This window comes from Ambystoma mexicanum, chromosome 14 (genome assembly GCF_040938575.1).
Source record: "Ambystoma mexicanum isolate Mex_15411 chromosome 14, UKY_AmexF1_1, whole genome shotgun sequence".
Taxonomy (NCBI): domain Eukaryota; kingdom Metazoa; phylum Chordata; class Amphibia; order Caudata; family Ambystomatidae; genus Ambystoma; species Ambystoma mexicanum.
Window position 1 is genome coordinate 664,081,033 of NC_090940.1, and position 15,265 is coordinate 664,096,297.

The 15,265-nt window shown below is 45.4% G+C and overlaps 1 protein-coding gene across 1 annotated transcript in view; it reads right to left on the minus strand.

Annotated features, from left to right (window-relative positions):
- Positions 1-682: 682 nt before the first annotated feature.
- Positions 683-15,265, minus strand: part of AKAP5 (A-kinase anchoring protein 5) — a 277,786-nt gene continuing 263,203 nt past the window's right edge. Inside the window, exon 2 of the mRNA XM_069638220.1 lies at positions 683-2,679. Coding sequence (XP_069494321.1) covers positions 789-2,615 — 1,827 coding nt within the window. The 5' untranslated portion in view covers positions 2,616-2,679 and the 3' untranslated portion in view covers positions 683-788. The remainder of the gene's footprint in view (positions 2,680-15,265) is intronic.

The window sequence follows — 15,265 nt, forward strand, 5'->3', positions numbered from 1 at the left end:
AAGATTTGATGCAGTCAGGTTTATTTAGTAATTCCCTGTCTTTGTGCCTACTCGGGCTGTGCCTACGAAAGGCTGGTGTGCGAATCTTCCCTTCATTGCATGCATGTAGGAACAGATATATAAAATTCACAGAGTGGAGATGATAGAACTTGCAAGTCTTCAGCGCCCTGCTGGGGTGTCACTGTGCCTCTAGTCCTGATAGCTTGCTGGAGACTTAAGCTTGGTAAGATCTTTCTCTGCATTATCAGTATGTGTAGCCCATGGGTCTTCCTGGACAATGGCGGCTGCTTTGATCCCTGCATGTTGGCTCAGATTCCTTTAGGGCCAGTAGTGTTCCCGGGCTCCCAGTGCTGGGCGAGGAATAAGGGGACACCGCCCTGCAGCATATCATATATCGGGTGACTGAGAATGGCTCTGAGTCGCCCTTAAACACACCCCCTAAGGGTCAGGCAGGGGATATCATCACAGCATCATATTTGAAGCATGTCAAAGAAAAAGTATTTACAAACAGTAAAGTTGTAAACTCAAGATTGACAAAAGCGGTAGGGTTTCACAATCTTATTTTTCTTTGACACAGGGTCTATTCACACTGTGTGTGTATATATTGTGTTCTATTTTTACTAGGTGTATGCCCCTCCTGAGGCACTAGGGTACTTCATACTATTTGTGACATGCAGCTAAGTGTCGTTACATATTACTTTGTTGATGTTCAGTACGTATTGGGCCTTGATGCTCCCACTTAGGGCAAGTGCTTAACAGGAGATAGGGCCCATGGCTCTCCCTAGTTCTTAAGTCTGTAAAATGGCATTTTGAGGAGAATGGTGCGAGTCAAAGGTCATTTCATCAATTAGTTGTTCTATTGAGGACTGAATGACTGCCTTCACTAAGGATGAAGCAGTTTTTACCAAGAGCCCTTCATATGTGTTTGATGTTGCAGAGAGCTTGAAGCCAGACATGCTTTCATCAGAGCACATCGCATCCTCACCCCATGGACCGTTACCCAATATTTCCAGAGCCTCTGTATGCAAAGACAGAACGCTCATGCCATTCTGGTAGCATCCCAACCTATTATCACTTCTTATAGAGCACAGCAAATTGTTTGCAGCCACGTCCTCTATTTTTTCAGTTTGCTTCACTGTTGTCTGATTACATGGACAATAATGCATGTCTGGCAATTTGTAGGTGCACGTTGATGAACTACAGGGCGCTTCTGGGCTTTCTTTTGCACTTTCCTGGAGAGTCCTCTCAGTCTGTGCATGGTTCTCTCGTAGGAGTATTTTGCTTTTTGTCTCTACACCATTATCTTCGGTGTCAAAAGACCATTGATTTTCGTGAGACTGGTCTACATTATCTCTCTGGCAGAATTGAGCTGCTTTACCGTGATGAAACGCTCTATGATCGGGGGGAATTGGCTGATCGTGGATCATTCCATCGCCCTCACTGGTTAATTTTAGTTGCTGTTCTGAAACCTTCATCGTGGTTATAAATGTTGAACACTTTGGAGAAGATTGATGTGCACTTCCAGTCAATGCTTCATCATAAAGAGTATCCTCTTGTTCAGATACAGATCGGCTCAGGGATACATTAATCACAGCCGATTGCTCGTCCTGCAAATTGTCAAGCCCATTCAGATTAACTTTCAATGTACTTAAAGGCATAGCAAAGTACGTTTCATCTTCCATTCCCCAATGGGCAGGTGCCTTCTTGCTTCTTTTAAGTTTGATGCAAGGAATTTTGAGTTTGTGGCCCGAGTGAGGTTTTGCTTCATTGTGCTTCTTAGATGCAAAGCACGATTGCATTTTAAAGGAAGAAATGCGTTTCCTTCTACGCATCACAAGGCTTTTAAAGGTGGCCCAAGATCCACCTGACAGCTGTGAACTACTTTTGGCAGCACTCTTTATTTCGGTTTCCGATTGTTCAGTATGTTCTAAATGTAATGCATGAATCTCTTTAAGGGTAGATGTGTCACCATCATAGTGCTTTTCTGACTTTAAATCGCTCTTAAGCACTTTGCTTCTTTTCTTTAAACAAATCTTTAATGGCTTTCGTGGGTACAGCCCCCCACGAGTGTTACTGTTTTTTGGCTTCTTTTCATATACACAATCTTCTTTGTTCAGTTTTTCCACTGGTTGCATTTTATTTGATATACTCCCAATACTTCCAGTCTCACTTTCTAGCTTTTTAAAGCAATAATCATTCTCCTCGTTTGTGCCAATATTATGCGAGTGAAGTGCAGCCATTTTACAAGTGGGTTTTTTGCAAACTTCTACAGAAATACTTGCTGTAGCATCATTTTCAGTTCTGTCCACGCTCAGAGCAGTCTTTTCCTCTGACTTGTTTTTAAATTCACATGAACTTTCCATTTGTTTTTTATCAAATACACTTTCAGTCTTTACAGAAAACATACTGGCTGAGCAGATGCCCCCCAGAAGATCTTGCTGATGGTTGCCTGATTGGGCATTTTGGGTGAGAGGCAGGTCCTGATTACCCCGGCGCTCCGATGGCGAGGCTGGCTCATTACAGGGCTCCATGTTTGCAGATCTTCTGAAGAAGTATAGTTTAAAATTCAAAGAAGCTTCAATGGTTTTATTTTGGCTCGTGAAGAAAAAGCACATCTATTTTCTTACGTTTTCTGATATTCGGACATCCCAGCTTCGACAAAAGTACTGGAAAGGCTGGCTGTATTAAAACAGAAATGATAAATAAGTCAGTGAACAGTCAGGAGGATTAAAGAGAATTGTGGTCTGCCTTTCCCCCCACCCCATTTGATTCCATATTAGCCATTTTGCATATTAGCGTCCTGGCAGGGGGAGCCAGCCAATCAGGTGGCTACGAACCGGCGGTGAAATCCTGCGTTCCATGCCGCCTGCCGGCCGGCTGCCCCCGCCGCCATCTTCCCTCCCACTCTGCGTCCACTCATTATTATTTTTTCCCACCCCGCGTACCTTATTTCGGGCAGCAACGGCGGGTGCCGCCACAGCCACACCTTCCGCTCTGCTCCAGACAGCCATTATGGAAAGGGAAGAGGGGCTACGTTTGGAGCCCGCGTTCGCTTTCCATGGCGGGCAACATCTAACAGTCTTTTCGTTCTGTGAACAGGCAGCCGCGAGGTGCCCCGTTCACAGAGCGAAAATACTGTAAATTAGCCCCGTCCCAGCCAATGGGACGAGTGCTAAAGGCCTTATGTACCCGTTCCACTGGGGCGGGGGGAGGTAACGCACAGGGCGGACGATAACTGCCCTTGCTTCGCTCGGCCCGTTAACTGGGGCCCCACACCGTTACCACCCGTTGATGCACATGGAACGGGTACATAACGCCACAATTATGATGAAAACAAGCAAGATAAAGAATTACATGGATTGCAGGTCTAGACATTTTGTAGGTGTGTATTCCTTTGCATCTACTGTGCTTAAGCACCCAAAAAAAGTAAAAATGCCTCTGCAATGCTGATTGCCTTTTGTGAGCAACATATGCATTCTTTCATATACATTAATCCACAATTACGCATACATACATCAGAAAAATACGGACAACAGTTTCAGTGCATAGTCTGCACCTATGAACACATACAGAGGTCACAATTAGAATATAACCCAAACACATAGGGCTATGTCTTATGTTATATTAATATAGTTGTATGTGTCAAATCATCACTGTACTAGTATCAGAGCGTCCAGGTTGGTCTGTGTCATGTATTGCCACGTATACCCACCAGGGCTATCTAGAGCCTTGGCCTGCTGAGAGAAAGAAAATGAGGGAAGATAAAAGGATGGAAAAAGCGGGAAACAGATGCTATTCCCTCATCGTGTGATGGAGAGATGCTGCCGGGGAATAACGTTTTATGATAGCATTGTTGCATGTCAATCCTGTTAGGTGGACCATGTTTCTGAAAAAGGGAGGAGGCAGATATGTTCTAAAACGTTGTGATAATCGGATTGTGCAGGGTAGTTAAGTAAGTACACAATGTAATGTTGGACGCATGAGTAGGTCAATGATCCTGGCAGTTGGGTGGCTTATTTGCCCAAACATCTCTAGACGTTGTACCCCAGGTCAAGCTCCAGAATGTCAAACCTGAGCTAAGAGTGGCATAGTCAAGAATACATGGTTTGTAATGATGAATGATGTTAGTAGCAGAAGATAAGCAGTGGTCAAACTGGGATAGTAAAATTTAAAAGTCCTGGCACCTTGTTGTCAAAAGGGTTATGTGATGGATCCTGATATGTCGTCACTTCTCCTCAGGTGTGAGCCCTTTCCCATGAGGCCAGGGTGGTCAGGCTGCTACCCGATAGTCACCCTGTGCATGGTACTCACCGGGAGGATCTCATGGGAGGAGACATCGCCTCTGGGGACAAGGGAGAACATCTCGGGAGTATACAGTATGTACACCCTCCACCCATACCTTACCTACTCCCTGAGTCATTAGACCCCTCTGTTAACACACACTCCCATGAACAGGCTCGGTCTATGTACATCTGTAATATCTGTACAGTTGTAGGTCCTGGGTCAAAGAAGGTTTTTAAGAGCCCTAGGGATGTGCCTGACTCTAGACGTGGGATGAGGTGGCCCCTAGGAGGAGTAAGGATGGACTTGTCAGCTCTCACGGCAGGTGTGGATGCTCCGCCAGGGTGGACTTTCCAAAATAAAAAGAAAATTGAAAAGGGACTTGCTGTCTTCTCCTTTGGTCTGCGACAAACCCAGGAGTTTGAAATCATGTGCAAGAAAGAATATCCAGGCAGAGCGGCAGACCGAAGCTAGCAGCCATGGAGGTCCTGAGGAGGTCATGCAAGGGGCAACCTCCCCATCAGTCTTGAGGAATTGTGTGGTAGCTCAGCCACAGGAAGCTGGAAGCAGAGAAGAGAACCGCAGATCTGAGAAGCTGACAAGAAGGACCCCAGTAACAGGTACAGAGGTGATGTGGAGACCCGGTAGGGATAAAGGGCAGGCAGTAAGGAGGAAGTGCAGCAGAGGAGCACTTCCTCAGCCCAGTGGAATCATGAAAATCACTGACCACCAGAGAGAGGTCTGGGCCCCAGAGCAAGAAGTGAGCCATCTCGCTCCCATCATTACTTGGTGGGAAGACGAGCGAAGGGAGTCAAGCATAAGAAGGAGAGAAACGGGGGTCGGAGAACCCCACCAAGAAGCAGGACATCTCCCTCACATCCGTACTTGGCGGGAGAGTAAGCAAAGGGAGTAGAAGATAAAAAGCAGAGAACCTGGGGCCTGGGACCCAAATGAGAAAGTGAGGTGTCTTCCAAGTGTTCTCACTTGGCAGCAGAGTCAACCAAGTGGTGCGAATCGAACGGCAAGAGAAACCAGGGTCTGGGACCCAAAATCCGCACACAGCACGAGTCATCTTCCTTGTCGCAGTACTTGCTAAAGGTAAGATGCCAGTGAACCCCAATTAAAGAAGAGACGTTAAGAACTATGTGTTTGATATGATATGGCATTTATAACGCGCCTATAAACAAGTGTTTCAAGGCGCGAGAGTGAGAGAGACGTCAGGGGAAGGGACTGTGCTGGCAATTGAAAAGTTACCAGGAGAAGAGAGTCATTCGCCTGGTAGTCAAGCCCAGGTGAAGGGAGTCACGCCCTGCTTGTGTGGAACTTTGCCTTATTGTATTGTAACTTGGCAGAGGAATGTATTCCCTTTATCTGATGAGGAGAACATTTCAAACTTTGCGGTTTGAGCATGTTTCAACCTGGGGAGGGGAGACATCCCCCTGGAATTGTGAAAACATGGGTATAATACACCTGCGGAGGGGAGACATTCTCCAGGAACCTAATAGTGAAGAAACTATGGGCAATAAGAAATATTGATGTTTGAGCTGGAACTTTAACTTGTGAAATTGATCTGAGAACTTTACTGCGGTCTACCATTACAAATTGGAACTTTGTGTTGGGTCTGCAAAAAGAATTGAGACATGGGGGGAAAGGGAGTCATTCCCCCAGGCAAAGATTCCACACAGCAGTTGGAATTGTGGGCCGCCCCCAGAAGAAGGAAGTCATTCTTCTGGACCAAGGAAGGGACATTTGAGGGGTCAGACATGAGAGGCGGACACAAAGTTGTAGTGTTCTCAACATCAGCCATTTTCGTTAACAAAAAAGGGTGTAGATAAAAGGCCATCTTTCCCTATCCTAAAGAGAATGTCCCTTCCTATGAAACTAAAACTAAAGCAGGCTGACCTTGTGTCTAAAGTAACTCTAATGCTCAAACTAACATACACAATCAAAAAGTGTAAATTAAATGTTTCTAATTTCAATCCAACAAAAATGTGCAAAAGCCCAAACATATAACTTCCACGAAACAATCCTTGTGTCCATGGGTTGGTTCCCTTCCCCTGAATTCTTTAAGGAAAATTGTTCAAAATGTGCTACTGCAGCAATAGTCTATTAAAGGCAATGAAAATGCCTCTTTCGCTTAATACCTTCATCAGGATGGCAAACAAATGTTGTTCTCAAAACACTGGTTGTAATATAGCAAAGGAAAGTCTTTCCGAATTTTCTGGATGGTTAAACAAAAATCGTTTCTCCAACATTGGTTGAAATATGGCAAAAGGCAAATCTTGATATGAAAAAGTTTCTCTTTAACAATATCAGTTCACAATGGGTTTCTTGGTATACTCTCCTGCTAGCAAATGTCTCAACTGAAGTCCAAGGAAGTTTCATATAATTTTAAGTTACATTGTTGGACAGTTTAAGCATGAGCATTGGATGTTCGATGTGTTCTAGACTTAACATGCACATATGAAGGATGAATAAACTTTTGTTTGAGAAAAGTAGGTTTCGGGTTTTTATAGTTAAATGGCTCTGTATAATGACAACATACCATCAAAAACTCTGGAATTAAAGGTTCTTCCTCGCAGGAAAGGGAAGAATACCGCTGCTCTCCTACTGGAGTCACCACTCTCTCCTGACAGCCATCTCGCCGACTCGATCCACCCTCACAATACCACCCCCACGGTTAGGATCAGGTAGCGGCTGCCTTCCACTGGCCACGTGGGAGGAGACTTTAGGCTGGGGATCAGTGATGAATCAGCAGGAGTCATGATAGACAGAAGCCGGGTTTTTGACACAGGATGGTGGACTATCGATTTGCATAGGGATTCTGACAACACCCGTAGATTTTGAGCTGAGTTAGGGCAAGCTAGGCTTTCGCTTTATTTTCTGGTATCATAAAAGTTTATGCTCACAATCATGCCAACCGTGTGTCAGTCTCCTCCTTCTGCACCCTCACAGTTATTATTAAGAGTTTGTTCCGTGTCATGCTACACTTTATTTTAGATCACAGTGAGACAAGGTGGTGCTTTACTGCCAATATCAAGGTATCGTAATACCCGGCAATTTAAAGTGAGACAATATAGCCTGCGCTACCTATGCAGGATTTGTTCATTAGACTATGTGAAAGCCTGAGATGGGAGTGCAAACATATGGTAGGACCAGATGCCTGTCCTGCATGCAGTGACAGTTAGCACCCTTCCGTCAGTTTATGATACTATAAGACTAGGGCATACTTTGTACAGCACTATGTTCTACAGTAAAGCCACCACACAGAACTGAGGGGCACGGGTGCAAGGTTATAGGTCACAAGCCAACAAACATGAACACCATTGTGCTCAAAGATCAGCTAGCTAACAAGCCAAAGTAGAAAGTATGGTGTTGAAGCAGATGGGCGTGTGCTCCAAAATGCGCTCACATGTGAGAAAATGATGTTCCAGGCAGCTTGCAGACCAGGAAAACATGATACTAATAACATTTGGTGGGGGTTGTATGCCAAAATGGGAAATTGCCATGGTCACAACTGCCTGAAAAACTATCAATATTTTGCTTTGTTCGGTTTCCCATTTATGTTACAAAAATGCTGTACTGTACCAAGTCATCACCACCACAGTAGCAGTAGTAGTCACGAAGCGTCCAGGTTCTTCTGTGCAATACTATCTTGGACTCAGATGTGGTCAAATTGTTAAGCCTTTCACAGTGACAGGAGTGCCGTCGTGACCCTGCGCATGTTGAAAGCATGTGCAAGCACTTTTACTTAATCCCCAACGCCATAAATAGCCAGGTCCTGTAGCCAGGAAAGCTGGGTAGAACTATGGGTGGGTTTTGAACCATAGTTTCTCTAGAAGCAAAACCCTGGATTGGGCTCCCTGGAAATTACTGATACCCGATAGAAATGTAATGGGCATGGTTCAAGTGGTGGGAGGCAGGATTATTCTAAGATGGAGGTTGGGCTCGAACTGGGCTGCAGTTACCTTCTCCTGTTACAAGAGAGCAGAATGCAGAATGTAGGTGCAAACAGGAATGTGGAGTCTGGGTACCAGATTACATTTGCAAGTCTACTTTGGGCTTCATAGCCCCTTTCATAAACTGAGTTATGCTTACCAAAGGAGCAGAGTTTGAGAGGGGTGAGGGGGGGGGGTGAGAAACCTCAAGGTGGCTCTCTGACTAGTCCCCGGGGATCTGTCATCCAGGCGACCCGGACACAGCCATCGCTATTGGATCCAGTTCCTAGGAGTGGACCAGTGAGGGATGATCACCTGGATGGGGGTCCTCGGGGAGTGCAAGCGGGACACTGACTGGTGAGACACAGTATCCCCTTCCTTATAACACCTTTTCCCCCATCCTACCGAGTATGATACTTAGACTTTCTACCCCACCCCCTGACATAAACACTTTCTTACACCACGAAAGACAACGGACTAACACCAGAGCCGTTTACCAGACATGTCCCAACACAAGGGTCAGGCGAGTCAGGCAATTAGTAATAACCGCACACACCTGACGGCACATTTCTCTTTCCTACAGGGATAAAAGGTGGAGCACACTAAGAGCAAGGCAGACCGCATGATGAGATAGCAATTCTAGGAAGGCAGTTCAAGAGGAGACGAAAGGTGGCGAGAACACGAAGGGAGGACAAGGAGAAAAGTGCCCTTGTCCTTTTCGACCCAGTCCCACAAAGCCTCTGTGAATGGAATCGTAAGACCGCGAACAACAGACATGTGCTGTAGCAGATGTCAACGGTACCCGGAGCCCTCCTACACTGATAACCAAGGCGGGGAGAGGCGCCTGCTACCGTGGTACCGTCCTTGGCTCTAGAGGCAAGAAAAGCCAAGCGGTTCATCACAGCCGGTGAGTCGCAGGGAGAACCGATAATAAAACGGAACTGTGTTGAGCGAAGGTTGCAAATGGCAACATAAGATACTACAAAGAACTGTTAAAAAAAAATGCAGGGGAAACCAGCTGCAGAGTGGTCCAGCGCCACGTGGGTGCTTACTTGAAAGACTCCTGCTGGTTCCCCTTTTTTGTTGAAACTACCAATACCAGAAGGCCCTAGGAGAGACCCACGGAAAAGGTCAAAGTGGTCATACAAGGGTAGAGTAAAACCCCTTTTACAGTTGAAAGTCTTTGACCCGTAAACAGAAGGAAAGTTAAGGGAAGTAAATCCTGTATCATGAAAAAGCAGTGGGAACTGTATAACTGGCAAACGTGAACCTGGCTGAGGGATGCCTGCAGAATGGGGTGAATTGACGATAACCCCATGAACATTGTGTTGACAAGAGTTAACTCGAGGGAGGGATGTCTTCAGTGGATTCATTAAAAAGACATTGAGATTTGTGAATGCAACAGCTGAAATATTCTGATTAAAAGCCATAGTGAACTCGACGGAGGGAGGCTGACATATGAGAGAGATATGAGCCTGGAAGAGGGGGATGCAGGGGTGAAAGCCATCACCCAACATATCAGTCATTAACGCCTCGTTCAAATCCAGCACAGTACCCAACAACTTAAAAGACGCCTGGGTACTCCCGTTGCTAAAAAAAACCTCCTTTGACCCTAACAACCCAGCCAACTACCGACCTATTACGACGGTCCCATTTCTGCAAAAAATATTTGACAGAGCGGCTTATCTTCAGATACAGCAATAACTGGAATCTAACAACTTATTAGGCCTAAGACAATCAGGATTCAGACCTAGACATGGAACTGAAACCGGTCTTCCTGACCTCAAGACTTAAATCCAAACCTTAAAGCCCTGCTTTTTTTACTTGACCTATCAGCAGAATTTGATTTAGTGGACCATAAAATCTTATGCAAACACCTCACATCAGCTGCGCATTTTTCAGACCAAGCCAATGCCTGGATTGAATCTTTCCTCAATAACAGATCTATGAGGGTCTTCGCACCCTCTGCTTCTGCTATTCCTTCCCCAGTCACTTGCGGGGTTCCACAAGGATCCTGCGTGCCTCCTACTCTGTACAATGTATTCACTGAGCCACTTTTTGATGAGCTTGACTATCTGGGTGTAACCTATACTAACTATGCAGACAACACCCAGATACTCAACCCCATCACTGATGATTATGCTGTAGATAGCAGGACACTCAATGACATTTCTCTTATTGCGCAAGCATGGGCTCTGTCTTAACGACAATAAGACAGCGCTGTTCCTCCTCGGCCCGCCTGAAAACCTGAACAAACTGGATGTATCATTCGCCTCATTCAATATTGACAGCAATATTATTAAAGTTGCTAATGCGGTGAAAACACTAGGAATCTATATCGACTCAGCATTGACACTTAATAGACAAACCAATGCCCTGGCCTCCTCCTTTGCCTACACCTGTAAACTCATAACAGCCTGTCGACCATACCTGTCCACGGCCAACTACATTACTTTAGCAAGAGCCTGAGTACTCGCTAAGCTCGACTATTGTAACGCACTATATCTTGGCACTTCACAACAAAACTTGAACAAGAGGCAAGTCTTGCAAAATGACGCCATTTGCGCAGCCTTAACCATCCCAAGGAACCTACACATCTCGGAAACCAGAACCTCATTAAAATGGCTTAACATCAAGCAAAGAATAGCTTACAAAACGTTGTCCCTCACTCACAAGTGCCTCTCCAACCAATCGCCCATCTACCTGGCTAACACCATTTCACGCCACACAACAACTCGGCCCACCAGAACTGCCATGAGGCATTGCGTCAATATACCCTGATTCAAACAACAACGAGCCGGCGGGGTTTGCTTCCCTGTCCTTGTGGCTAGAAATTGGAATGCCCTCTCTCTCTCCCTAAGAGAAGAACCTTCCTACCATATATTCGAGATATGGAATAAAGCTTGGCTTCAGGAGCAAGAAGCCACATCGATGGTTTAACCATCTGACTTATTTCTCTTTGTAAATATCCGTGTAAGAGCTGATGTATAGACCAAATGTAGTAACTTGTACTACTCTATGCCCTCATATTGTATATCTGTAAAATGTTGTAACTTACTGTTTATATTGTATATCTGTAAAATGTTGTACCTCATTGTTTCCCTATAATGTGCCTGTACATTATGCAACATGTAAGATTAGCGGCCAGTTGCCTAAGGGCTCGGTGCGCTCTATAAATAAATAAACTAAACTAAACATACGCAAAAGGAACTTTTTGTTTTGTTATTTTGAATACATCAGGCCCTCGGAGGCAAGAGACTTTTTGTAGAAAGGAGACTTAACCACCAAAGGTCCTGATACCAGTGAAAAGAACTGTAACCTCGTGCTGGCGAGGCCCAGGAGTGTGCTGTGCTCAAAGGTCCTGTCTTGTCCCGTGCTAAAAACGCAGGGAAAGGACACCCAGCCATACCAACCTGACTTATCATTTGGTGAACACTTCTTTCTTTTTGTGAGAACATTATCCCCCACTGTTTTTGTAACTTAGTTGTAAGGATTGGCAATAGTTGTTTTTGTTTTTAGTATAGGCCCTTTTATTTGACCAGACGCCACTAGGACTGCCTTATTATTATTTGATGGTCGTAGCTTGCTCCCATCTTAGATTTAGGTTTAAATTAGGCGTTTATTCAACCCATTCATACAGTTTAATAAAAACACTTGAACTGTGATCACTTGTGTCTGTCTAGACTGTTTCCTCCATAGGTTTCTTACAGGGGCAACCCACCTAAAAGCAGAAGAAAGGCCCAATTCAAAAGCATAGATTCACGTTAACATGCATACACCCTTAGTGACCTCGAAAGGAGTATATAGAAGAAGACTGGGTACTGAAACTGCCGTCCATTATTTCATTTGTGAAACCCCCTTCATTGTTAAAGAAGTGTAAAAAAAGTGCCATTTTATGGTTGTGAAAGTTTTCTGAATGCAAGGTATAGTCCAGCAGCACAAAACACTGAAAGTTAAGTACAGCACTGTTTTGCATAATGACCAGTCATATTCTCATAAACTTTATAATTGCCTGAGGCCAATGGCTGCCTCAAGACCAATACCTGCCTTAAAGGCTCTTCCTGGCAGGAGGCCAATTTCTTCTCTGAGGGTTATCATTTCTCTAAATCCTGCCCCTGCTTTGCCCCATCCGTGCTCTGAAGCCCAGCCCTGTTCTGGGGCTTGTCTATATCTTAGGCCCGGTGACGCTAAGAACATTGAAGGCTCATTTCCTTTAGTCCGACTCCAGAGAAGCCACAGAGTGCCTAGAAGTAGCCAGAGAACCACAGAGTCCCTAGGAGTGCAATGGAGGGGGGCGCCCGTGGTCCAGGGGGCCGGGCTTGTCCTTATAGGGCTTCATAGTTCGCTCAAGGAAGGATAAAGTGAGCAACTGAGTGCTCCAGAGAGGATCTTCTTGCGAGGGCCCAGAAGCTGTTCCTGATGCCAGGACTAGTCTTGCTTTGAGGCCGGTGAACTGGACAAGGTGAACTGGATGAGGTTGATCCTGTGTTTGTTAACTCCATGCCTCTCCGTGCTGCCTCCCATGCCTGTGTGCAGTTGTCCCTTATTGGTCCTCACACGGCCAGAGTTTTGCTCTCTGCGCCTGTCCATCTCATGCTGCTGTCTAGTTTGTGCTGGTCACTGTTAAAGGAGCCTGGGTGCTCGGGGGGTGCTAAACCAGGGGCTGCCCATAACGGGACTTTCAAAATGGGATACAAACAGAAACCCATGGCCACCTGACATTTTCGGCTTAGACAAAAACTGGTGATAAAGTTTTCAGCGACTGCAGGGGCTTTAACCCTTTGAGTTGAAGTCTTACCTGGAAAACTGTTTTTTTTTAGCAGCTATTCAAAAACTCAAAAATCCTGATTAAATGGCACCTCGAACAGGATTAAGAATCCAAAATGGTGCCACGATGCAGGGCAATTAGGGCAATTATGTTGTGAAGGAAGCGGGCGAACATGGGAGGAGTAAAAAGGAATGGCTTTATAAATCAAGAAGAAGAAATATTTGCCATACTAATGCACAATTCGGGAGACAAGAGATCTTGTACGGAAGGTAGTACAAACAGCCTGGACACGCTGGGAAAACAACGAGCTCTAAGGCCAAAATGGGGATGTGCGACCAATTCTGATCTTAACAGACTCGGGAAATAATCAACTTGCACATACTATATTGTCAGCGATGGCTGGCCAGTAACTAACAGACTTCTTTAAAAGGACTGGATCCAGTACTGAAATAAGATCAATTATTCCAATTAGAGGAACTGCCACAATCAACCATTCACATATGAACGGTGTAAGTCTGCAGACTCTGTTCTTCTAGAAGCAGACCTGGGGCCGTCAGAGAGTGTGGTGCAGCAGACATGCAACGCTTCACTTACTGGATCCCCATCAGAACTAACTAACCTGATGGAGAATAGCCTAAATGTAGATGATATGTTAAGGCTAACTGGGGACGAGGTCTTGCAAGGAGGAGCAGTTTCACACCACACTCTTAGGGAAGCTGGTGAGAGAATAAGGCTCACTTCCCCCACTGTGTCAGCACTTAATATGGTACTCTGTTCTTTTGTAAATTTGGACGACAACATGTATGACGAGGTTAAAGCACATCATTTCATTGTAAGTGCTATAAATGCTAAACCGGACTCATTTGAAGAAGCCCTGCGCCCATGCCATTTATCCCCTTCCTGTTCCAACCCTGAAGTAGTTGGAGGGGTTGTGCAAAGGGTTGTGCAAAGGGACTTAAATACCACTCCGATGGAGATAGGTGAGAAAACAGATGACGAAGAAGATATGATCCATTGTACTAATATAAGAGGAGAGGCGGCAGACCTCCACCATATTAGAAATTAGATGGGTGGAAAACAGATGCAACTGCCTCAGAGGGGGGATGAACAACTTATACAGGGTACTATGCGATAAATGCTATGGACTCCTCACTGAGCCCATGCCTAAACTCTCCTCCCAGGTGGCCAGGGAAATACAGACACTTTCTGATCCTGACCTTGGGTGCGGTGTTCTGCAGGAGGATCACCTGGGATGAGGAAGGTCCCAGGGGAACTGGAGGACTCAGTGGCAAGAGGCATGGTATTTATCCTCCTCTAGGCAGGACATCGCCATAAGTGCAGAGTATTCAATGGCTTGTTGTTATAATGATTTCCCTGTCCCAAAAATTGAACTTTTTATGTGGGTAAAAACCACCAGAAGCCCCTTTTCATTGAGTGAAATAAAAAAAAAACATAAACCCGGCACACTTATAACGCTAGAAGCTCCCCTAACTCCCAAAGCTGCAGTAAAGGGAGTTCTATAAATAATAATGGTTTAAACCCTAAGGAACTTTATTCCTCTTTTTAATCAAATTTGGTGGCTAAGTCTTATGATATTTCCTTAAAGGAAATTACAGGGTACAGAAATAAAACAAGAAAAACCAAGGAACATCATACCAGAAAAACTGACTTTGTTATTAGGGGCTTCAATCCCATAATTCCCCAAGTACAGTACTGGGATGAAGAAGAAGGCTAAAGAGGAACAATGTTGCAGGAGTGGTCAGATTGTTAATGGAAATGACCCACACCTGAGTGATACTAGGGGGCTTAAAATTCTTCCTCAGGGTCAGGCCAAGGGAGAGCAGGTCGAGCAGAAAGACCAGTGCATACATCTGAAGCAGAAGCTGCTGGCAGAAGATGACGCCGGGACCACTGTTAAGAAGAAGACAGTAGCAGGTCCCGAGAGAGTCTGTGTCTCCAGAAATGCACAGTGCAGAGGCTGTGCAGTGCGAAGGGAAAGCGAGGGAAGCTTTCCTTCCCAATACGCTGTCTCCGGTGGCTAGCGAGCACCAGGACGTCTCAGGAGTGAAGGAAGCTCTGTTGTGGAGTGGTGTGGACGGCAGAGGACCATAGGTAGCTGTTTGACGGGTCTCAAGGAGCCATGGAAGCAGAACAGCTGCGAGCAGCGAGAGGATCAGACACGCCCACCTTAGCTGTGAGTTCACCAGTTTACAGTGACCCCAGAGGGTCTGAACCTGCTCCCGTGTTCAAGGGAGGCGTTTCACTACTAAGAAACGCT